This window comes from Hydra vulgaris, chromosome 13 (genome assembly GCF_038396675.1).
Source record: "Hydra vulgaris chromosome 13, alternate assembly HydraT2T_AEP".
Taxonomy (NCBI): domain Eukaryota; kingdom Metazoa; phylum Cnidaria; class Hydrozoa; order Anthoathecata; family Hydridae; genus Hydra; species Hydra vulgaris.
Genome location: NC_088932.1, coordinates 42,275,684 through 42,302,013, shown reverse-complemented (window position 1 = coordinate 42,302,013; position 26,330 = coordinate 42,275,684). Strand labels below are relative to the sequence as shown.

Sequence of the window (26,330 nt, the reverse complement as noted above, 5' to 3'; positions counted from 1 at the left end):
CCCTTATATTGCGTTTTTATTAAAAACTCAAACCGGTTTTTTGAAAAACCATTATTTTTTTTGCGCGGGCAACATCACTTGACAACATCAACATGACTTGTATGACACGTGGCTTCCCCCTCTACTTTTTTTTTCGGAAATTGACTACTTTAAGAAATTGAGTTTTTTTTTCAAAAAAAAAATCAGGAAGTGTACTTCCCCTTCTTCTCCCGCTACAGAATTGGCGTTATTCAAACAAACTTTGTTTTGTAATAAACGAATTAACGGTTAACACATTTCAAATTATTAACATGTTACCTTATACCATTTGTAGAAAAAGTTGAGTGTTAAAGAAAAACAAAATTTAAATACAGCTATTTTTTTAGTAATATTATAACAATTTTGCATTTAAAGTTTGCATAATTTTGATATTTGTTTTGCAAAGTTTAACTTTATTCGATGTTCAATAAAATTAAGTGTTTTTAGCAATGGCTTTGGATAGGTAATATCAATTAAAAATTTGGCGCCATAACCATAGTGACGCCACATGAAAAATCTGGTATGTCTTTAGCAACAAATATTTTATTGACTAAGAGGTCAATTGAAATTGGTCTAAGAACCGGGCCTGTAATCCGGAGAATCGGAGTGAGACAAATTGGATCCTAAATCAAAATAAAACATCAAGTTACAATTAAATTTTATTGAACCAAATATTTACACTAGCCACGATTAAAATTAGAACTCTTACCGTGTCAAAGACATAGTAAGAGTTTCATTTCGATGTCTAGACATAGACAAAGATAGTAAACTTCTCTCCACTGTGAACAGATAAGCTAGTATAGCAGCTCTTAAATTCTTCAAAATGTCTAAATATGATAAATCGCTGCTTACAAAATGCCTAAATATGATAAATCGAGAGTTCTGGCACTTTTTTGTTGTGTTTCAGAACGGTTGGGCACTTTGGTGCTTTGAAAGAATAAAAACCATGTTTAATTCTAACTTTTGCAACAAAACTATGAGAAAATCCATATATTTTTGCGTGTTCCCTAAGTGAAAGGCTTGGGTTATTCTTAAAAAAAAGTAAGATATGTGCGTGTTGTGTGTATGTATGTATGTATATATATATATATATATATATATATATATATATATATATATATATATATATATATATATATATATGGAATAAATTTTGTAACTATGTATATTACTTACTCGTCTGATTCCTCATTGATATCAGTTACAAGCGACCTGCACTTAGTTTTAAGACTAATTATTAACTCCACTAAAGTTTGGAAGCCTTCACACATTTTGCTTAAAAGCCGTAACAAATTCTTATCAATATCTGTACTGGTCAAAACATTTGAAGCTTCCAGCAGCTAAATTTAAATGTAGGCAAACTACATTTATAGAAAAACACTGCGCATGTTTTTTTACATAACAATATTACTAGCTTACAACTTTCTTAAACTCGAAACAGGGAAACTTAAGTAAAACATCCTTCACAGTGATGTTTTGGCAATATATATATATATAATATATATATATATATATATATATATATATATATATATATATATATATATATATATATATATATATATATATATATATATATGTAATATGTAATATATAATATATATATAATATATAATATATATATATATATATATATATATATATATATATATATATATATATATATATATATATATATAATCAGACAACATCAACAAAACGTCATCATGATGCAGCTTCAAAAGTAAAATGACGAGGATTAGTAAAATGAGAATAATAAATTTTAAGTAAACATACTGATAAAAATATTGTACCAATAATAACATGAATTCCGTGAAATCCTGTAGCTAAAATGCTTCTTAAGAGTGCCAATGATTAAACCAACTTGGTTTAAAAAAAAAAAGGATATCAGGACGTAGCTTATTGCATTCTTCTGATATTAATGCAAAAAGGCCGTCAGTGACATCATGTTCTTCCTGTAAACAATAACATTTTATATTTATTAATATGATACTATGAACATATAAAACTATAAAGTAATTGTTAGTGTAATCTTTTTCTTTACAAAAAAACCTATTTGCCACTTATTTACACTATATTTTTTATTACAAAAAAAAATATAATGTAATTGAGTGGCAAAGTCTCTTAACAGGCAATATGAGTCATTGACTCATTTATAATGTCAGATTTTCTTTTATGACCTCCATTGGTATGTCCATACTTTTTTTGTATTCCATGACTGTGGCATCATCTAACTCGTTTAAGGTTTTCTTTTAAAGCATTAACTAGAAACTCCTACAAAAAAAATTAGGCTTCGAATAATAATCATAAGTTATAATAATAGTTAAGTTACAAAAAAAAAAAAAAAATAATACAAACAATAAAAAAATGAAATTTTAGAACATTAATAAACATAATTGTACAGTTCTGACATCAATGTCACTATACATGTATAAAGCGTATACACAAAATAAATGTGAAAGTAGAAAAACAACTAAAAACAAGCACTCCTCAATTTTTATTTCGAACCAAGTAATAATTTTAATACAATAATATAAGAAGATCAAACATTAAACAAAAAAATTAATTATTCCTGTGGGAATCTAGTAAAATTTCGAGCTTTTGCTTTATTGGTACCCATAAGTTTGCGCACAGAATAAGAATCAAAACTATTTGATGCTTTTTTAAATGATATTTTATTATCTTTAATGTTTCTGCAAAGCTTTTTTGTTTTTTTCATTTTTCTTTTAATAATAGCCCAGTACTTTTAAATAACTCTCAATTCTGGGCAGTTTGGAGGATTTTCTGTTTTAGGCACAAATTTCACATTATTCTTTTTATACCATTCCATAGCTAGTTTACAATAATGAATTGAAGCTAAATCAGGCCAGAACACAGGTCTGTTATTGTGTGATTTAATGAGAGGTAAAAGGCGTTTTTGTAAACATTCTTTAACATATATTTGACCAGAGAGTGTGGACTGAGAAATTTAAGGTGATGATTTTTGCCACAACTGCAAATAGCTTGCCAAATCAAAGCTTTTTTAGTGAACTTGTCTTGTTTTGTGTATTTAAATTTCTTACCTGCTTTTCCTCTATATTTGGCAATATAATAAACAGCATTAGGAATTTGTTGATGACTGTACTTGATATAAGTTTCATTGTCTTCAATAATACAGAAATTTTTAAATTTTTCTAACTTTTTCAACAAAACTATGAGAAAATCCATATATTTTTGTGCGTTCACTTAGTGAAAGGCTTGGGTTATTCTTAAAACTGTTAACCAGTTTTCTAACTAGTTTTATATCTTTAAAACCTTCCTTTCTTCCACCACCAGATTTGCATTTGATCGACTTTGTTTGAGAAAAACGTTGAATAACACAACTAACGGTGTATGGATGTATTTGCAACGATTTTGCTATCAAATTGTAGCTACTATTAGGATTTTGTAAATATTTGTGCATAATTTTTTCTCTTATGTCTTCTTCTTTTGTCATTTTAAAAACTAATTTCAAGTTAAATCCAAAATCTAACATATTCTTTTGAAACCACCACACGTTGTTAACAAAATACAAAACAATTAAAAAGATTTTAATACAACCACTGAAAAAAAATGACGTGCTTATTCTTTCACATTTATTTCTTGTACATGCTTTAGCCATTTAAAAATAATAAAGATAATTTTATAAATAAATATTAAATTTAATAATTATTCTGTTATTTTACTTTTAAACTTAGAATAATTTACAAATACAATTTTATAGATAAAATTTAATTAAAAAACTTAAAAATGATTACCTTAAATAAAAAAGTTAAAAAAATCAAATAAGATAAAAGATCATATGATCCTCATTTCATGAATCAATACCAATACATACAAAATTTTACATACAAACCATGTCTGGATTGTATAACATCAAACAATACATCAAAAAAGGAGGTCTTTAATTTTGATTTTTCAGGAACATCGAAGTTTAGCTCTTTGCTGGAAATTGCATTTACCAAGAAATTTGGCAATATGAGTTGTGCACTACTAAAATATATTATATAAAACATCATCATTGTTGTGTTATTAATTATAAAATTTCTGACAACCCTGTTTATTAAAATCCTCTGGGTTATTTAGTTTTATAAATATTTCCCATCCACTAAGGGGCAGATCTAGGATTTATTTCTCCTTTGATGAAATTTTTTGTATAAATACTAAGCTCCCCCAACCAGAAACGCCAAAGAAATGCCCCCTAACAATTTATCAACTGTGAATTTTTTATCCATCTAAGCGAATTCATATTTTCAAAAAATTCTCATTTCAGCTTATTTATTATGACCTTCCTCCCTGTTTACTTAGCACACAAGGGTTTTATGACTGAGTCAAATTTTTTTTTCTTAAGCTTTAATTTGGGCCATTATCTTTTCTATAAAATATATCCATAAATTTAAATTGAACTTAAATTATACCTATAACTCATATTTCAAATCCAGTGTACACTACTATAAATAAAGAAAATTATTTTAACAATCAAAATTAATTCCAATATGATTCTTAAAACCTAAATATTACTACTCCATGAATACAAATAGTACAGTCAACTAGGGTTTCAGGAATAAATTTGAACTTTCTATCCATCGAACTTCATTCAGAATATACGCTGATGCTCCACCTCCACAGTATAAAGGTTGAATGAGTATCTGTCTGGAAGGTATTCATTTAAAGCAAATGAGCCACGTCAAAGTTCCTTCCTATTCATGTGTACGATTTTTATGCAGAAGGATTGAAGGCATATGACAGAAAAATACACCATCAATTAGCAAACTGCTTTTCCTTGCACATTTTTATTCCTAGATTACATATAAAATATAATGTATTATGGCAATGTACAGTTGTAGAGCCAAACCTTTTGGGGCCCAGGGCTATTTTAAAGCAGGAGGCCTCTTTTCATGATAAATCAAAAAATTTTTATTTAGGATTTGCTTTTAAAAATATATTTTTCTATGAACCGAAGCGTTTAAAACTGTTGGGCTCAGGGTAACAGCACTGGAAATCTAATTCCATAAGGAAATATGCAAATGTTTTCAAAAATTTTAAAATTTTTTTCAAAAATATATCTACTGAACACAATCCACATTTTTAGATCAATTACAGATTTAGATAATACCATCTTCAAAATGTTATTAAAAGAAAATTTTTACTTACCACTGCTAATTATACCATTAAATTTCGGGGGTTGGAATAAAAAGTTGCATTAATGTATGTTAATTCTATTGAGGTAAGAACCATTAAAACATCAACTAGCAAATACTTTTCAATTATAGCTAATAATACTAAAATATAGAGGCAGATTTAATCTAAAATAAATTCAAATAATACAAATAAGCCTTTGGATTTTTTTAAAAATAAATGAAGGTAACTTGCAGGTAACACATTATGAATAACTGAACCAATAAAAAACAAAACTCTTAGACAATACTTAAAACTTCTAAATTTTGGCACCAACCAAAAACTGTAATTTAAATAAAATAAGGCTGATTAATAAAAAAATATATATAACTGACAGTTACTGCCAGGCATCAAGCTTTGGGCAACATCAATCAGTTGTATTTTTTATGGAAAAAATGTTGCTTATATTATAATTGACATCATGCACAATTTATATTCAAAAAAATATTATAAATTTACATATACAAATATCACAAAAGGAGTATTACAAAACTTTGTAATTTACTGAGACAAGCATATGTTTTTATAATATATATAATATTATATAATATATAACATTTTTATAATATAATATTAAAACATATGCTTGTCTCAGTAAATCACAAACTGCTAGCATTGTTTTGTAATATTGCTGTTTTGATGTATATTTCTTTTGTATATAGATATCTTTTTATATCTTTTTTATAATATGTAAAAAATATATCGATACAAAAAATAAATCTATAATTTTTATATACAAACATCACAGCAGCAATATTACAAAGCTATGCTAGCAGTTTGTAACTCACAATGCCAAGCATATATTATAACAGAAAAAGAAAAAAAATTATTGTTTACTTTTTGCAAACTCATAAAACAGCAGATAAAGAAAACAAATTATTTTCACTGAAGATAATTTGTTGTTTTATTGCATAATAGTATAAAGTAAATCATGTATTAAAAACAGTTAATAGCTTTCTGAACAGGTACAAGTTTATCTAATTTCGAGCTTTTGAGGTATGGTTCTGAACATAAATTTTGCTTAAGATGGATGGTTTTCTTTATATATCTAAAACAAAAAGAAATTTGTTGATAAGATAACTTCTTGCAAATTTCATTTAATAAAACTACATCGTCATGCTCTAAAGTCATTTGTATATAAAAACAAATCATAAATAAGACTAATTAACGAACTTTACAATGCTAACTGCAAAATCCTTATCCTTTTATTATTTATCAGTTTGTTTATCAATTTTTTTCAAGTGGCACACTTAATTTCCAGACTTTTTATATCTAGATCCAGATCAGATTAGGCAGATTGACCACTTAGTTCCTTACTACTTTAGGCATTATTTAACTTTCCTTATTTTAAGTGATTTAAATCCACACCTTGCATCAAGATTGGATTAGGCGAAACTTATTTAGCCTAATGCATGAAAAAGCCATTATGCCTAATCATAGTTTGTAATACTCCCACACTTGTCGTAGTTACTCGTCAGCAACTCCATAATCGTGAATAATAAAAAATGCCTAATGGAATTTTGAAATGTAAAGTAAAATACATCTTAATAGCAATATAATATTTCTCCTTTGGCGGCTGCCTAACATGCCGTACCCTTGATCTGCCCCTACCCAATTGTATATTATGATTCCATATTTATTAGACACTAATAAAAAGTCTAAAAAAAGTGTCTAATAAACAGGGAGTCATCATAGCAATTAACAAACATGATTATTAGACAATAAGAGAGACTGTTTAGAGATGTCTATTTTACTTACTTTAATATCTTATTATGATTATATAAAATCCTCTCAACTGCAGATTGGGAGGACTGACTAAAACCTGATGAATCAGAACTAACTTGGGTACATAGCCTTTTAAGAACAGCTATCTCTTTTTTAAATATGATTCTTAATTTAATAATGGGAATCAGCTCCTTCAAAGTAAAATCATCAATGTTGAGCAAAACTGAACCATCTATATCTTCCTCTAAAATATATACAAAAAAACAACAAAGTTTTACGCAAATGTTACATTTACAATTATAAAAATACTGTATTTAATGTAAGACAGTTGAATATTTGTTAAAAAAAAACCATGAAAACAAAAAAAAACACAACTTTTATTGTTTTAAAAAAACTGAGATTCTATATTTCAAAGCAATTAACTTTTTTATAAGATATATAGGTAAACATTATACCATAAAACAAACATTTATCATATCTTATTAAATATAAATAATAAAATAAATAATAAATGTTTTTCAAATTTTTTATTTTTATAAATAATAGCAAACAGTGTTACTTCTTGTGTACTTAACTAGACTTTAACTCATGGAGTTTATAAAGGCGAAAGCTAGTATTGTATATATATTATATATAGATTTTTAAAGTTAAATTTGATACATCATCATTAATGGAGAATTAGATAAGAGTAAGTTGTAATGTGCATGTCTACAACGAATCCTGTTTGTGTTAATACAAGCAATTAACAAGTGTTAGACCTGACTTTTTAAAGCTACACCCTACTGATGTTAAATACCCATTAAGCGGTTCAGGAGAAGCTTTGCTTCTAACAGGTTGAATGCATAATGTTGATGATGCAGTTAAGCAATATGAATGACAGTAGTGCAAAAACTGTGAGCAAGTGCAAATATTCCCAACAAAATACCATCTTTTAGAGTGTTTTAGCAGATGAGATATACATACAAAAATAGGAGAAAAAAAAAGGAACAATTGAAACCATCTTGAACTGATAAAACAAGAAAGTCCTTAACATAATAAGTTACATCATTAATAGATACATTTGTAGCTTTAAATATTTCACTAATATTATATCCAAAATAATCAAATAGTTCGTGTTGAATACTCTTTGGAAGACACAAAGTCGATATTGTAACTCCATTCTTCTCAGCTTCGATGTTTCGCAGACAATCACAAGAGTTTAATTCTGCACATTGTCTCATTTGGTGTCGCTTTGATAATGTAAAAGTAATATTTTTGAAATAAGAGATAATATGGCACAATCTTTTAAAATAATTGTACTTAGATTCAAACCTCATACACCATGTCTTAAAGGGCCAAATAAACACAGCATTCTTGGATGATGTATAAGGTAATGCATTTTTGGAGTCATTTTGTCCGGATATTCAATGTTAAATAGATAAAGAAAATTTCCAATGATGTATGTTAAATATGTTATTTGATCATGTTTAATTGTGAAAGAAAATAAAATGTCTGATATTTGAAGAAACAGTAAAAAGACTTCCCAAAATGATGGAAAACTATCACCATGGATAGAAAGATAATAATAATTAATCAAAAATTTCTAAAAAGGCACCAATTTTCAGAAGCTTTTCCAGAGAGAAGACCATTAGCAGAAATTAAATTGTTGCGTATTTCACATGGTACATTTCTTGAATCATGAAATCCATATGGAAATATCTTTATTTCATAGTTTAACTGGGTTAAATTCTTATGTTCAATCAACTTTTGGATTGTCAATTCCAGAAGTGGAACTATTCCCTCTAGAATACCATGATGTAAACCTGGTGGAAGGATTCAATAACATTGAAGTAAGGCAATCTGTCTAAGCTGCATGATTTATTTATTCCAAATATTGCTTTATTTGCAGAATAATTTTTAACTGCTTGCAGATGAGTGTTATAATTAGACAGTTCTTAATGAACAAGAATCTTCTGTGTATCTCAAAGATATGGTTTTATAATCAACTAAACAAAGTCTACAAATTCTACCTGAACTGAAACAGCACCTAAAACCAGCAAGAGAGCAGGCCCCTAAATTGTCTGCAGATACTGAGGCAATACAAATATGAAGACTGTGTTTAGTTTCTCCCTGAACAACAGTCACATAATAGTCACATAAAGTCACATGATGTATTAAAGCCACTGGTTGATGAATTAATATCATTAGGGATATTAATTCATCAACCAGTGGCTTTAATATATCATGATAAGAAAAAAACTGCAGTATTTTAGATCTGAACAACATGGCAAGGTGTATTTGAGATGTTATTGAGCAATAGTGTGGATGCAAATTCCCAATAGCGTAATATACACCACAAAGTTTTTGTTTTCTTTTTTTAAAACCTAAAGGGTTAACAGTTTCAAATTCATCAATAAACAAATGGATACGAATAAATATAGGGTGTTTTGTAAAAAAAGAATGTCTTTTGTAAATTTCTCCATCACAATAGCCATACATAATACCAGTAGGATTTTCATTTGCATGCATGTAACAAAATTCATTAAATATATCTTCTATACCCAAAACTCTTTCCGAATTATCTTTTACACTAACATAATGGTATTTATAAGTGACTCCGTCTGAACCTATAACTGTTTTTTCTTGTGGCTCCACCATTTGTAAATTAGACTTGCAAAAATTAATCAATTGACATTCATGAATAAAAGAAAAAAACACATAATAAAGATAGTCATTATTTAACATATGGACTAAATTAACAGTATCATTTTGCTGAATAAATTGCTTTATTAAATTGTTGTATGACAAAAAGAATACAGTAAAGACTTCTCTTATATCAATTGCTAAATCAACATGAACTTGGCTTCCAACTACATATTTTTCTCTTAATTTTAGAAACATAATGCCTAAAGATTTTTTTAAATGAGACATTGTCTGTAGAAATAGACCTAGAAAATCTATATCTTGAATTGAATTTTATGATAACAAATCAAAATCTTCCATTATAACTGATGTGCTAATTGTCGGTTTTGGGTCATTACCAGTGGCATGCGCTCTCATTATATGCTGTTGAAAACTGTTAAGCTTTTAAAAACTTTTATTACATGTTGAATAACAGCAGTTAATCTTCAGATTAAAGTCATATAAGTGGTAATTACTGTAATGCCTACCATTTTACAGCTTTAAAATACTTGAAACTGTTGTTGAACACATTGAACAATACAAAAAAGTTGCCATTTTAGCTAAATGTGAAATATTTATAAAAACTACCAATAAATTTGTCGACGCATGTTTCTAAGCCCCAATTTTTAACCATAAAGAAGTATCCAGAGTTGACCAAGTTTCAGGTTGTTCCTAAATGCAACTTTTAAAAATTTCAAAAAGTTTTTTTAATAATAAAAGTAATTGTATAAGTATTTTTTTTTAAGACGATATTTAGAGTTAAAGAATATAGTTTATACTGGCAAAATGTTAATGATGATTCCAGCTATTTTTGCAAAATTTTCATAACTCTAATAAACTAAAAAGCGAACGGCAGGGTTATTCCTGACAATAGTCAAATATAATAGGTCAAAATACAAATGAGCTTTGCTTTAATTTTCGAAGGCAAGTTATAACTGCTTCAAAAGCTCATGATGTTAAAAAAAATAAAAACAAACAAAAAAAATAAAAAAATAAAAACTACATCTCAAAACTAAAAAAAATTTAGTGTAAATTGGCTTTAAAAATTGGAAAATATAATATCAGTCACTGATACAAATAACAAATTTCAGTGCAATCATGTTATAAAAATTATTGACCTATAAAAAAATCATTCTCATTATTCTAGATTTGTTGAAAATGAGCGTTTTGGCGTATTCCTCACCTTATGCAAGCGTATTAAATTATATTTTAATTATGATATAACAGCTGTTAAAAAATGTGCGTTTGATTACAATCCACACTAGAATTAAATTAATTTATGCATATTAATATATGCATATTAGTTTATGCATATTAATATAATGCATAAATTAATTTATGCATAGTAATATATGCATATATTATGAAAAAATATAATTTAACCCATTTATTAGATCTGAACTAATCTGAACTATTGGTAGATCCTATTACAGCAAAATCTTGAATATTTTATTACTAACTCGTAACTGAGAAACTAAATATTTACCCTACTAAATTCATTCCAGGACTTTTTCTTGCGCGATATTAATAATAACAGAACCAAGTTCGAACTGGTGTAGTGCAAGCTTATTTGAAAAATTTATCTTGAAATATAAACATTGTATAGGAGATAATGATACAAAAATTCAAAAATTTCGAAAGATTTGAAGTTCTTTAAGTAAATAAAAATTAAAGTCCTTCAAAAAAATTAAAAGATTTAAAACCAGATTTTAAATCGCATCAGAAAATTAGAATGTATAAAAAAAGTGCAAAAGCAGCTTGGAACGAGATCGAGGAAACTTTGTAGTGAAATAAAGTCTGCAAAGCTTAGTGATAAAAAAAGATCAATGGAAAGGGTTGACTAACAACCTTATTAATAAAATGCAAAACTATTTTGGTATGGCATTAGACAAATTTCCCAGTCAAATGGATCTTATAAAGAAATCACTTTTAGCATTTAATTTAATAACGTTACAGTTTAATTAAATAACGTTACAATTTAATAACGTTACAGTTACTTTTGCAACAGTTCTTGAAGTTAGAAATCAGTTTTGGCTAGATATGCAGCTTCATGGTGCAAATATCAAATTGATAAAGTATCAGACTTTTCCATATACAAGTTAAGAGGTGCTATACCGTTAGTGATTAAAAAAGAAACTGAAAAGATTTTTTGGTGGTTCATGGTACTTTAAAGGCGCAATCCAGTATGTCAATGTAGCACTTAGTTGGATTGTCTTGCAAAAATGCTCAAAAAGTACATTTTTTTCAAAAGCTGTATTAGAAATAAGTACATTTCCATTAGTAGTATATTTCAATAATTGATTTTTAGCTTTGGCTAATGTCTTAAAGTATCTTGGAAAAAAAGTAGTCTTGAAGTATCTTGGAAAAAAAGCTGCTATGGGTAAAAACTAGTTCATTAATTTTAACAAAGAAAGAATATCAAGTGTCAAGTTAAATTTTTAGGAGCATAAAATAATATAAGAGTAGAATACTGTGTTTTAGCACATGAAATTAAGCTGCATCAGAGGAGTGTCCTGTGTGTTTTGGTGCGTTTTAGTACACGAAGCTGAATATTTGGCTATTCCAGATGAAAAAGTTTCTCTTTTGCGAAACACAAGAAAAATTTTTTGTTTAGGATTTGAGTTGAGTATTTTGTATTTCGCAGTAAAAGATTAAAAAGTATACAAGTAAACTCAAATAGAAAATAAATAAATAAATTAAAATGAAAACCAAGTAATACTGTAAAAAATAGAAGAAAAAATTGTAAAAGTAATAGAGTTGAAAAAAAAAAAAATATCAAGATTAAGTAAAAAAATAAATAAATGCAAAGATGTTACATGTCTGTAAAGTTGTAAATGTTTTAGATATTCCTTCCAAGTGTTGAATATTGAACTTATTATTGATAATCAAACCAATACCCTCGACAACCCTGGATAACCCTGGATAACCCTCGATAAGTTTTTCTTTTCAACTCAACACCACAAAATAATGCTTATATCAAAAACAAACATGTGACAGGATTTAAAATAACTGGCTGTTCTATTTTATCTAATGTTGTGAGCGTTTTTTAAGATGCCTAATTTATTTTGAGGTGCCCTGTTTTTGTGAATTTATTTTGTTTAATGTTGTGAGCGTTTTGAGATAACAATTTGAGGTGCCCAACTTGTTTCCAAACAACTTTTACAGTAATTGAAAACTGAAGCAAAAAAAGAGGACTTGGTCCTACATTTTTCATTAGTAAAAATAATTTTAATTACAATGAAAACTCGTGGATTAGGACAATATGGACATTTAAAATTTAAAAACCTCATGGATATGCGAAAACTAATGGTACAAAATAACTATAATAAACTTTTTTTGAAATCAGCTACTATTGGGGAAAAAGTTGCATAAGAAATAATGACGGATGCCGACTATGTCAAATTTTGCATATTGGTGTACCGTGGCACATGGCAGTGTAGAAAATTTTCCTCATCAAATGATGTGTTTGCTGCACTCCCAATAGAAAGTAAGAAAGTTGTAAATGTTGAGGTGATAAGTCGAGAAAACAGGGGGTGCTCTATAAAAACAGAACCTCGATAAAAGAGATCCTACTGCTTATGCCCAGAAAAATATTTTAAAAATAAACTTATTTTTTTTTTAATTTTAAAAATAAAAATTTTTTAAAAATTAACTTTCTTGGTTTTTAGGTGGAATGGAATGCAAAATTGCCAAATGAATTGTTTAAAAAATATAAATTAAAGTTAACTTGTTGTTAACTTCTTGTTAACTTTTTGGGTGGCGGAGAAAGCTACAGTAGTGTGAAGGATGTAACACTCTGTGACTGACTATCCTGACACTCACGTCATTAAATCAGATTGTGTTATCAGTACTATCAGAAACGTGTTACCTACTTTAAAATAAATGATTCAAACAAATTATGCAATATTTATAACATATGCAAAATCAACATAAAATTGACGATCTATCAGGGAAACACAAATAACAAACTACGTCGTCAAAAAACAGCTTTTTTGCGTTTTCTCAGTCTGAGGTCTGAAAATTTTCAGCATATCTACTATTCAATATGAGCTGTGTTTTATATAAAACAAAACTTTCATATATATGGAATAAACTGTTATGGCTAAATTACCTTTTCAAACAATGCATTTATTGTTTTTTCTTATATTAAATTTTGCGTGCGTGTCCTCAGACCCAGAATTAAAAAAAAAATTTTTTCATTCAAAATAAACGTACAACTATTCTAAATATATTAATTTCGTTGTTTCTTTTTTTTTAGTTTTTGATTAAACCTAACCGGCATTATTTCTTTTTATTATGGACTTTTTGAAGCTGAAACAACAATTATTGATAAAAAAGATAAAATTTGTTAAAATTTTTAAGGTTGTTTTTTTATAACCTTAAAAATTTTTATTATTATTTTGTTTAAATTTTAAGGTTATAATTGCTTGTAACTTTATGTCAAAAGATTTCTATTTTTGTATTTAAAAATGGGGGGTCAAATTGCTCAACTATGAGTAAATATTGCTTATTTTTCTAAGATAATTTTGTAATTTCTTTTACCCAACGATGTGTACTTTAAAAACACATATAAATATAATGTTTTCAAAATACTGCATTTTTGAAGAAGTAAATAGCTTTTTAAAAATTATTAGAGATTATAAGATTTAAATATGCTAATTATTTTTTATTGATATTGTGAAAACAACTTTTACATTTATAAAATGATTTATTTTAAATATGCAAGAATAATTTAACTCTATTCCCGCGTCTGAACGCATTGAACAACCGTCAATATTCCACTCAATGAGCCTAGTGGAATATTATATATTCCACTAGGCTCATTGAGTGTCTTTCCTTATTTATTTGTTTTCTTTGCAAATAGCGTCTTTACATATTATTGTCGGCTAATTAAGTCTTTCTCTATATTTATAAAAAGTTTTGGCAGTCAATTAAACAATATCATTTATTTTAATAAGAATTGAAGTTTTAAACTTGAGGTTTCATAATAAAACTTCAACTTCAGAACAATATGAACTTAAAAATAATTGTGATGACAGAGTTCTAATTCAAGCTCTGTTACAGCGTGCTACAACTTTAGATGCACGTTTTAAAAGCTTGAGTTAAACACTTACACAGTCAACGCTTGGGGTGGTGGATAATTGGTTAGGGTTTTTTTTTTATAAGAATTTTTTTTTTCTTCTAAAAGTTTCTAGATATAGAAGAATTTTATTAAAAATTGACGCCCACTCCGAAACCAGTGATGTCAACCCTGACTAAATAAGAAAGTAAGGAAGATTTACGAGTCCAAACACATTCTTTGAATGATTTCTTTTGTAAAAAAAAAAAATTAAAAAATTGTAAAAAGCTTTAAACGTTGGATAATTTAATTAATTAACATTGAGGTTAGACTATATCTATAAGGATAACTTTTTCCTTATTTTTACGTAAAAGTGACAGCTTTAATTTTAGATTTTTTGATTATGTTTGCTCTGTGTTTTCTTAAATAAAAGTATTGCATGAAAAAAAGGTAGTTGTATTATAAGATTCTAATACGGATTTCATTTTTTTTACTTTTAATACTTCAAGGTGTACTACCGCTGTACAAAGAGGCTTTGCCGTGCCAGCGCCAACATCCTTTAAATCCAGGAAAATATCCTTTTGTTTTTGCTATGGATATTGCACATCGACGTTTGTTTTTGTGCGCAGATAACAGTGTTATGTATGAAGAGTGGGTTTCAAAAGTGTCAGAACAGCTGCTAAATAATGAGAAGGAACAAATAATTTCGCAAAGTAACTTCAAACAATTGGTAAGACTTTTGTTCTCTAATTTTTAATTCTTTAATTCTGCTATTTTTGAACAATGGTTTAATTTTTTGGATATTATTAGGGACCCTAAATATTCAAGGGGCAGTTGGGACCCATAAAAAATATCTTTTATTCATAAATTTTTAAAATCTAATGTTATTTTATTATTAAGGTCAAATCTAGGGGTGTAACAGGAGAAACTTTCAAAAAAAAAAGAAATTTTTACCCCACCCAAGTGAACACATTCATTTAAAAGATTATCAAAATTGAGATCTTATGTTTTAGTGAGATTTTTACAATTTTGTTTTGGCGCGTCAGAATCAATAACTTTTAACTCGTTAAAGAAGGAAAATAGATTTCCAAAAAATGTATAAGATTTTGCACGTTTTGTCAATTCAAACAGTATGTTCACAATAGAAATGTACTTCAACTTTTTATTTTCATTAAAATGTTTTTATTTTGTTGAACCATTATCTAGTAAGATATCTAGTAAGACTCTAAGTAAGACTCTAGCAAGATGCATGCTCCGTTTTTGTTCCCGTTTTTAAAATTGTATTGTAAATCAGGACTTTTTTTAAGTGATTTTAAAAGATTGATAGCAAGGAGTATAATAATATTATATGATTGCAGAGTCTTACTCATTTTATTTACTTTTTTAAGAAGGTTGTTACAAACAGTTGCCAGAAAAATTGTCTTTAGGTGTTCCATTTTCTCGTTTAGCCTGTGGACTTCAACCCTTATTAAAAACAGTTAAATTCAAATGCACTTGTGTATTTCGGCTTCCTGAGTAACTTTAGTTAGATTTTCATATTTTTTCTAAAGCACATTAGAATCAATAATTTTTTATTTGCTGGAGAAACAGGAGGAATTTGAAATAAAAGTAATTTTCACCCCACCATAGTGTTCATCTAAAGCATTATTTGACTGTTGATAAAAACTACGCAACACTTTCAGAACTATACAAAAAAAAACTTGAAATCGATTTCAATTTTTTTTCAAAAATTGAAATTGCCTTCCAAACATTTTGTGTATGGTATGATAGATAATTGTAATATGATAGATAATTTATTTTCTAAACTTAAGCTAATAAAAAAGGAGCTTTGAAACACATTGAGATCGAGGCGCTAACTTTCACTAATGTGCATAGAAAATTGCATTCTTTTTATCACCCGAATTACAGGTAAAAAAATAAAATGTGTAAGACCAATAATTTATATAAACAGTCTGAAACTTGGCCCCCATTAGGGGGTAGGCAGTTGGTACTCTAGCACTAGGGCCTGGAGGTAAAGTGGCCCGGTGCGTAAATCAAAGATGTATATACACATACATACACGCACAATAGCTTAAAATTTGCATATATTCTTAAAACTACAATTTTTTGAACCCTTGTGTAAATCATTTCCCGCGTTTTTCTCACAGTTTTTACTTGGTTATTAAACTGTCAAACATAATTTGGTCAGTAATCTTGCTTTTGATTGCCAAAAGCAATAAAAATAGGTACACTGTCATCATAATTTCTTGTTTAAAATAAAATTTAAAAATGATGTTATGATAAGTTATAAAAATGTTTTGATAAATAAAACTTGCTGACCAAATAAGGAAACTTTCTTGTTTGGTTGAATATAATGAAGTTAAGTTAGGTCATTGTTTGTGGTTTCGATTTAAAGAGTTAATTAATGTTTTAAAAGGGGCGCATTGATACCATTCCATGATAAAAGTAAAGTTAAGGACTTCAATCTTTAAGTTAATAAAACTTTCTTTCCTTTTAAATCAAATCAAATATACTCTAAATAAAGTTGTTACATCAAGGTTTGTTTACAAATAGTAATAAGTACTAATATGAAGTAAACACCTGCAAATTCAATAATAATAAAATCATAATAGCAATAATTATAATACAAGTAGGAGTAAATAAAAATAATAGTTATGATAATAGCGATTAGATGATTAGAGTAATTAGTAGCGGTTGAAAGTGTTAGTAACAATAAAACTATAAATTATAATTATAGTAACAGTAACAATAAAAATATAAATTATAATTATAGTAACAGTAGAAGCAAAAACAATAATAATATAATAAAACAGTAATATAAAAATAATAATATGAATATTAACCAGAGCCGACTATACTGGTCAATGTCCCTTATCCCTAATTTTTTTTTCTAAAAGACCTTTTTTTATTTATTGTATAAAATTTCTAGATATAGAGGATTTATTTTTAGAAATTGACAATTGCACCCCTCCACTTTGAGACCTGTGTCGTCGGCCCAGTTATCAACAGTAAAAATAATATTTATTATTATAAAAATATACTAACAATAACTATGATAGCAACCATAGTAACAATAACCATGGCAGCGATGAAGAGAATACTAATAAAAATATTTTAGTTTAAGAAAGATTAAAATAATAAGCTTAACAAAGATAATAAAGATATTAAACATAGACAATAGAAAAAAGAAAAAATGTTAGATAAATAGTAGCTCAGAGCTAGGGTTATATGTAATAAGTTGTAAAAAGGTTTAAGATTTTTAAACAATATTTTTTCTAAAAATTAGTTTTAAATTGTGAGAATGATTTAAGAGATTTTAGTTGGGAAGGGAGTTCCATGTTTGTATATTTTTATGTTGTATGGGTTCATAGCCGTAATGAGCAGTTCGATGTTTAAGCACAGATGACTTAAAGATGCAAGCAGATCGTAGAATATAGTTACAATATTCCCTATAATTAAAAAGTTGACAAATAGGCAATATTGTAGCTAAATAAGGTCACACAGTGTAAGGACTTTAGATAAAAAATAGAGTATACTACAGTTTGAATGAGTATGTTGGAAATAAACTAACTTTACAGCTATATTTTGAAGATGAGTTAGTCTTGGTAGCTGCTTAAATTTTCCCCAAAATTGACAAGCATATGTGATATGAGAGTGAAAATAAGCATGATATATATTAAGCAAAGTTTTATGATTAACATAATGACGGATTTTAGTTATCATGCTGTTCAGTTTCATTAAGCTGAAAAATCAATTTTGAAAAATTGATAATTTGAGTTTTAACTTTAAAACATTTAAAAGTTTAATCCTTTTTAAAACAAAAATCTCTAAATAAATACAAAAATGATTTAGATTTTGAAAGTAAAAGCGATTTCTTAAAACTTTACATGTTTTTTTTTATGGTTTTCTCCTTTTTATTATCTGCTAAAGAAAAAATAATTTTCTTTTTTTCTATATACAACCATCAAAGTTGGGTTGGGGGTTGGGGCCTGCAGAAGACTCCAGTATGAGGCCCCGTTTCAGGATGGGGGGGGCATGGTCTAAAGTCTAATTTCGGTTCTTCTTTAAATACCTTAATGTACCTAATTTTTGAATACAATTAGTATATAATTATATATATATATATATATATATATATATATATATATATATATATATATATATATATATATATACACACTAAAAAAAAAGGTAGAAATTTCTACCTTAGGGTAGGATATGTGATATACCCTTAGTAAGGTATAATTTTCTACCTTTAAGGGTAGAAAATTATATTAAAAACAATTATTTGTCATACAATTTTCTAACTTAAAGGTATAATTTTCAACCTTCTTAGGTAGAAAATTACACCTTACTAAGGGTATATCACATATCCTACCTTAACTAAAAATTTCTACCTTTATTTTGTAGTGTGTATATATATATATATATATATATATATATATATATATATATATATATATATATATATATATATATATATATATATATATATATATATATATATATATATACATATATATACACTTTCATAAACAAGACAAATTTTTTAACTTTTGAAACCATTTTATTTATAAAAAACAATACATGTTTCAACTAACACTAATCATCTTCAGTTAACATTAAATATTTAAAATTTGTTAAAATACCAAAAAAAGGTGATAAAAAAAAAGAAAAAATTCAAAATATAACTATTCTTGTACGAACTAATATAATATAATTACAAAAATACAATAAAATCAATTAAAAAGTTAATCATTTCATACTAAAGAAATAGTAAATAACAAAAGAATAGGGTAAAAAGATACGCAATACGTATAAAAAATAGCAGCTGAACAGAAAGTGTCGGTTGTACATGGTTAACCTGTTTATTCATACCAGGTTTTGACCATTCTATGAACATTTCTTTAAGTTTTATTCATACCAGGTTTTGACCATTCTATGAACATTTCTTTAAGTTTTATTCATACCAGGTTTTGACCATTCTATGAACATTTCTTTAAGTTTTATTCATACCAGGTTTTGACCATTCTATGAACATTTCTTTAAGTTTTAGCTCGAATTTGTTAGATGCCGAATCTAAAACAGAAAAACACTTATCACTTATTTGCATGAAACAATTTTCATTAGCATGGAAATGTTTATATATATGAGACTTTTTGTCAAGATGGATACATGTTTCTTTGAAATACTTTAAAGAGGTTTTTTATGTCAGAGTGAAACCCAAGTATTAATTTTAAACGTTCTACCAATTAAGTATTTGATTACACTAACTCTGTACGAAAATGGAGTGAAACTATAAAAATTAGTGTGAAGACCAGAATAGGACATTTTATAAAAAACGGTAGTGGTAACTGAAGAACTAATTTTGTGTAGAGTTACGTCTAAAAAATATATTTTTGAGTTTATTTTTATTTTATCTTTATTTAAAATTGATTAAATTTGCAATTACAATTTACAATTGCATTACAAATAATGAATTTTACAATTTTATTTATTGTTAAATATGAGTAAAAGTTAGCTAAGAACGCTGGAAAAAGAACTGATCATTTATGTGTTGAAAAAGCAGCGGAGCTGCCAATGTTTTGTGGGAGGTAGAGGTAACTGAAACCATCACGAAGAATACGTAGGTATTTTTAAACAAAGGATTGCTGATAGGTAGTAGTGATTGCGGTATTTAGAGCGAACGGGAATCTGTTGAGGTTTCTGCTATTGGTACGAGGTAATTTAGTGGTTATCGGATGGTTTGTGTCTGCAAAGATCTTTTTAAGGATATTAATACAGGTCTTGTCTAGTAGTTCTTTAATGTCAAAACAAATCTTGCAACGGCAAAAATTGGTTTTCAAAAAAAGCAACTGTTTTATATTTGGCGATTAAACAGAATATAGAGTGATGGGGAAATTTCTTAGCAAGCAGATTTGAGCAAAATAGGGAAGAGATTGTCAGGTCTTGATGATCCTGTCTTTAGTTTGCTGAGTTGTAATTAATGATAAAAATGGGGGTAATATGTAGGTCTGCTTGACGGTTGACGAAGAACGAGAGGTTAGGTTGTTTCTAATCTCTCTAAACATTTTGAAAATGATTGTTCAATAGAATAAGAAAAAGAATAAAGTTGCTGACGTTCTTTTATAAGGCTCTGAATAAACGTCATCCGAGGTTTCGGGTTGACAACTGTTGTAGTTCTCAATGGTTGGCAGATGTCTTGAGCATAGAGTATAGAATAATAAAAGTTATTGCAAGCGGCTTGCATTTCATACGACAAGTCAACTAGGGTTTCATGATCGGTACATCGTATTAATGCAATAGTATCAGCAACTCTACTCAGCAACTTTACTTCTTGTTCTATAGTGAAAGAAAAAGAACTGTGTCTACTATTTATATATCTAAGAAAAAGGTGTGCGTCATTTTCTGACTGAAAAGCAGCACAAATATCATCAACGTATCTTATGTAGAAAACTGATTTTTCTAATGATTCTACATATAACAAAATTTATCCGTCTGGATCTCATCCTGCTCATATCTATGGACTTCCAAAGATGCATTGAAAATTCAAAACATCTATTGTTTTTTATTAACAAAATGGTTTTAAAAATTAAAAAATTTGTCTTGTTTATAAAAATATATACATTTTTGTTGCTTAAAAGAAATTTTGGTTATATATATATATATATATATATATATATATATATATATATATATATATATATATATATATATATATATATATATATATAGAGAGAGAGAGAGAGAGAGAGAGAGAGATGTCATTTTGACATTTTCAATTAAATTAACTATTAAGTTGACTTTAAATGAATTTTCATTTTTAATAAAAAATTAATTTTTAGGAACTACAAAATCAAAGTTCATCAATATGGAGTTGCGCATCTGAATCTTCAACAGATAGCGACGACAGGTACATTAATAATCCAGAGACAGAACTAGGATACTATAGTTATGAGTTGAATGCAAAATTTTATTATCAAAACTTAGGTACGCAAAAATAATATTACCATAGGTATGTGTAATATTATCCTTGGTATATATAATAGGTACGCAAAAATAATATTATCAACTATAAGGTACGCAAAAAGCTTCAAACTATCAGTATTAAACTAATTTTGTGATCTAATGGAGTCATTTTTATTATGGTTTATCTTATCGATAAATTCGAATGATTTAGAAAGTATAAAAAAAGACTTGCAACATTTACTTAAGTTGCATTGTCTTAAAAAATTTGGTATGATTTTTGCAACGACGGTGTTAATAGATAGAATTTTACGAGGGGAGTGTATAAAAAAAAGGCAATTTGCAACCTATACTCGGTTTTTGAGGAATATAGTCGGCTAGTCGGGTTTTTCACATATTTCAGTCTTGTGATTTTCAGTTTTAAGGACTTCTTTTTTTTTTTTTACAAAAGCATTCAGTATTCTTTAAGGATTCCAATCCCCTTATTTTATATCTAGAATCGGCTCTGGGGTACAGTTCGTGATTTTTCAATTTTTGGTTGAATAAATGGAAATGGAACTCTGCTAACTAATGAAACTATTTTTTTTTTTATAAGGAGTTGGACATATAAAAAAAGTAAACACTCAAAATTAACACGTTAAAAAATAAACAAACGAAAATTCAAACATCGATTTGTACCAAATCGCTACCAATTTTTCTACACTATTTTTTTTCGCCAAAAATAACAAAAGATTATTATTATTTTTTTATTTTATTTTATTTTGTAGAAGTTTTTGTGTTTGCATTTTCGTTTTGTAGTTTTTGCTTTTATTTTGTAGTTTTTGTGTTTTGACATTTTGTTTGGGTAAAGTTAGTAATTATTTGTGCTGTTGCTGCTAAATATTTGTAATTTTTCAATTTTTGGTTGAATAAATGGAAATGGAACTCTGCTAACTAATGAAACTATTTTGTCTTTTTTATAAGGAGTTGGACAGTTTTTTCTCGCAATATAATTGTTTTTTGTTTGTTGCAAAAACACAATCTTGTATTATTTGCTTATGTTACAAAACAAGGTCTCCTTTTATATCATAAGGCAAAACCATCGCACGCAGATATATTTTATTAAGATTAAGGATTTTTTCATGTAAGGCAGTAATCATTGTCTGTAGTGAAAAAAGATTTTTGAAAAAAAATTTTGATTCCAGTTTGAAGCTTTATCTTTCTGATACATTTGGTTATTTGATGAAATATTAGTAACGTTAAGTGAAGCAGCTGATAAACACATTGTTATATGCTTTTGAAATGTCTTCTTTTATAGAATTAACTTTTCAAACTTCCTCTTTTAACATTGAAACTTGTTGGAGTTTATCATTTTACATAAATGCAACGTTTAAGCTTTTATTAGTAATAGCGACCTTCTTACCAGCTTTTCGTATTGACTCTGGCGGGGCTAATTTATCCCAAATATTTGCAAGAGAAAACATAAAAGTTTCTCTATTAATTGTTTAATGTTAGCTAAAAAATTTTTAGGCGCTTTGTTGATTGGATCGAGTAGTTGCCTTTTGCAATCTAGTATCTATAAAATAATTAAAAAAATGCAAGTAAGAATTTGTGACCTAGTGATCCAAAATGTGTTGTCAAAATCAATAAATTTGGACGGCATCTAGTAGAGCCATCTGAATAGTAATTCCTAGAGCAGTAAATATTACTTGACAGATGCATTTTTCACCTAAGTAATTATTTTAGCGTTAAAAATGTGTTTTCAAAATATAAAATAAATATTTATTTTCAAATTTGTCTTTATTTGACAATATCCACTTATACTAATAAGCAATTATAGTAAAATGTTTATTTATAGAAAATAAAATATATGATACGTTTTAGTATATAATTTTTTATAACATAATTTATAGTTTAAAATTGTTATTATTATTTTGTTTTTAGTAACACATTCACATCATACCAAGTCATTTTTTGACAGCTTTCACCACGACCACCATATACAAATCCGCTAGCTGAACCATTAACACCATAGTTAATAAACTGGTGTTTTATTGTGATTGAAGATCCAAGATAAATAAATTTGACCAATCTAATGACCAGATGCTTCTAGATATTCTTTAATCATGATGTTCCATTTCTTTTGCAAGATCATCTGAAAAATAGTGAAAATTCATTAAAATTCTCTTTTAAAAACTAATTTGGAATTTCATATTTTTAAACCTACATTAGCATTTCTAATTATTTGAATGAAGTCATTTAATATGGGTCCAAACCCTTATTAAAAATATATTGTTTACTTTTGTGAATTTCAAACCTGTTTTTACCTAAATGAGTGCTCACCATTTCACGAGTGCAATTAATTGCTCTATTCATAGCGACAACTTATCGTCTTTTTAAAGAAAGATTTGACGTCTCATCGTCTCCAAAAACAACTTACTCAGGCTTCAAATTATTATTGTATCTAATTATTATTACTGTAACTTTATTGTAAAATTACAATAGTAATAAAACTAACTTGTCAATATTGTAGTAAAGAGTTGTGTGTCAATACAAATAAGACTTTGCACAGATAATAAATAACATATGAGTTTTCAAGATCGAATTTCGTTTGGGGTTTAGATATTGAAAACTGCAATACAGTAATATATATATATATAAGGAGTTTACATTTAACAGAGCACTGTGCTTATTTTTGGTGTTCTTTTTTTTGTAAATCTGTTTAAAACTGAAATTGACACAGAAACTTAAAGTTTCAATTTTTACCTTCTCTTCAAAAGACCTTTCCTTCTATTTGCAGTCAAAACCATAAACTTTCATCCTCATTTTATCTTTTTTTTAACACGATCTCAAATTTTTTGGCCATTAATAATGAAATTTGTTAGTTTTTCTGTTCATACCTTGATAAGCACGATATTTACAGCGTACATACTCAACAATAGTATTTTGTTCTTCATTGGTTAGTATCATTACATGGTTATTTTCAATTCTTGAAAGAACTATGCTATCCAATTACTTATCAATTACAATTTTTCTTTTTAATAATGGAAACTGACCTGTTGATATTGAAGAATATCCTCGTTTTCCATTAATTTTGAACCACTCTATAGCTTTGTCTATCTTTGTTTTATCTTTTGTTCTTTTATCTCGGTTAAATTGCTTATGAGCTGCTTCAGATTTACCTTTTAGCTTTTTATTCTCATAATATATACATTATTCGCATTCGCTGCTACTCTTGAACTAAATTTTTCTTTCATTTTTATTTTTACCTATAATAACGAACATTTTAAACTGTTACAACAATTAATATACAAATAAAGTAATGTAAATATACAGCACAACAATTTTTTTATTTTTAGGTCTTTTTTTCAAGTTTCTTACTATTATAAGATACATATATTCGGAAGCTAATAAGATGTAAAATTTCTCCCCGGTTGAGTTATTCGTAAAGGAGATATGAACAATAACAGGATTTTTAAGGACACCTTTTAAAGTAAAAAATTTATAACTTAAAAAAAAAGGCCACTTAAATTTTTCAAGCCAATTTAAATTTTTTTTTTTTTTGAGCTTACTATACTTGTAGCAAATAACACAAAATTGCATTTTGGCAAAAAAAACCAGTTACATCCCAAGAAAAAAAAAAAAAATGTATTTATATATTTTTTTTAAAACTAAAATTGGAGGTAGGTTGAATAAGATTTACTTAACGAGGAACACATAAATTAATAGTTAGAGTTTCTTAAGGAAATGTTTATAGAAAATGGTCATAATAAATAAATACTTTCAAACATTGTCAAAAAAAAATAAAAATCATGAAAAAAAATTAACAAAACCGCAATATGAAAAAACTAGAATAGAATTTTATTTCTTTAACATGACATTAAGTATTCAACAGATAGTTAAAGATCCAGAGTATTCTACAGTTTTCAAACCACCAAAAACTTTCAAGAATTAGTTACTAAAAAAACAATTAAACCTCGACTCAAAAAATTAGAGTCGAGGCTTGTTCAAGCCTACAAATTAGAGTGTTCAAATGGAAAATTTATATAGATGAAACAAAGCTCAAGGTTTCAACATGCATTGGCTAACATCAAAAACATATTTTTGAGGAAAAGTGAAAGAAGTTGCCATGTTGACTTTGGCTAGGATGAAAATAGCACAATTAAAGTAAAAGAAAATTGTTTTAGGAGAAAAACTAGGTAGTCTTTGGAAATATAATATCATCAGTGTTCTCCAAATGACGGTGATTTAAATAAAGAAAACTTGTCGTGATCTGTGAGATGACAATTAGATCGAGATTGTTAATATTCTCTGGCCATAAAAAAAATTAACAAGGAAGATAGTTGATATTTTATAAATTAAATGTCAACCTGAAGGTTTAGTGACAAAGCCTTTTTTCAGAGCACTGCAGTAATCTTCAACAAAATTTTTTATCCGTCTTCGCTATTTTGTCTCTGTGATTCTTTTGGCTCTGTTATCAGACCTTAAATAAAAGCTAATACTGGTTTTATATATGCATTATGCCTTATTCTAATCGAAAGTTAGCTACCGTGTTTTTATTAGGGTCAAATTGGGTAATTTTGGCGAAAGTGATTTCCTGCCTAGACTCTTCTACAACTTGTGGCTGTTATTGTCTTGCAGAAGTATTCTCTGGAGCTGTCGTCTATACTCTCAAAACTATTCAAAAAGTGCTTATCAGAGTCTTGTTTTCAAGCCTGCTGGAAAG

The 26,330-nt window shown here is 27.4% G+C and overlaps 1 protein-coding gene and 1 long non-coding RNA gene across 2 annotated transcripts in view; one reads left to right on the top strand and one right to left on the bottom strand.

Moving 5' to 3' along the window:
* The window catches only part of LOC100208656 (uncharacterized), a 60,856-nt gene that overhangs the window by 9,167 nt on the left and 25,359 nt on the right, over positions 1–26,330 (top strand). The window contains exons 2-3 of the mRNA XM_065816775.1: positions 15,169–15,389; positions 21,505–21,572. Of these exons, the coding sequence (XP_065672847.1) occupies positions 15,169–15,389; positions 21,505–21,572 (289 nt within the window). The remainder of the gene's footprint in view (positions 1–15,168; positions 15,390–21,504; positions 21,573–26,330) is intronic.
* On the bottom strand, positions 376–1,967 carry LOC136090213 (uncharacterized). Its single transcript, XR_010643262.1, has 4 exons — positions 1,812–1,967; positions 1,195–1,358; positions 728–845; positions 376–641 (listed from the first exon to the last, which is right to left on the bottom strand). It is a non-coding gene; the product is annotated as an uncharacterized LOC136090213 (long non-coding RNA).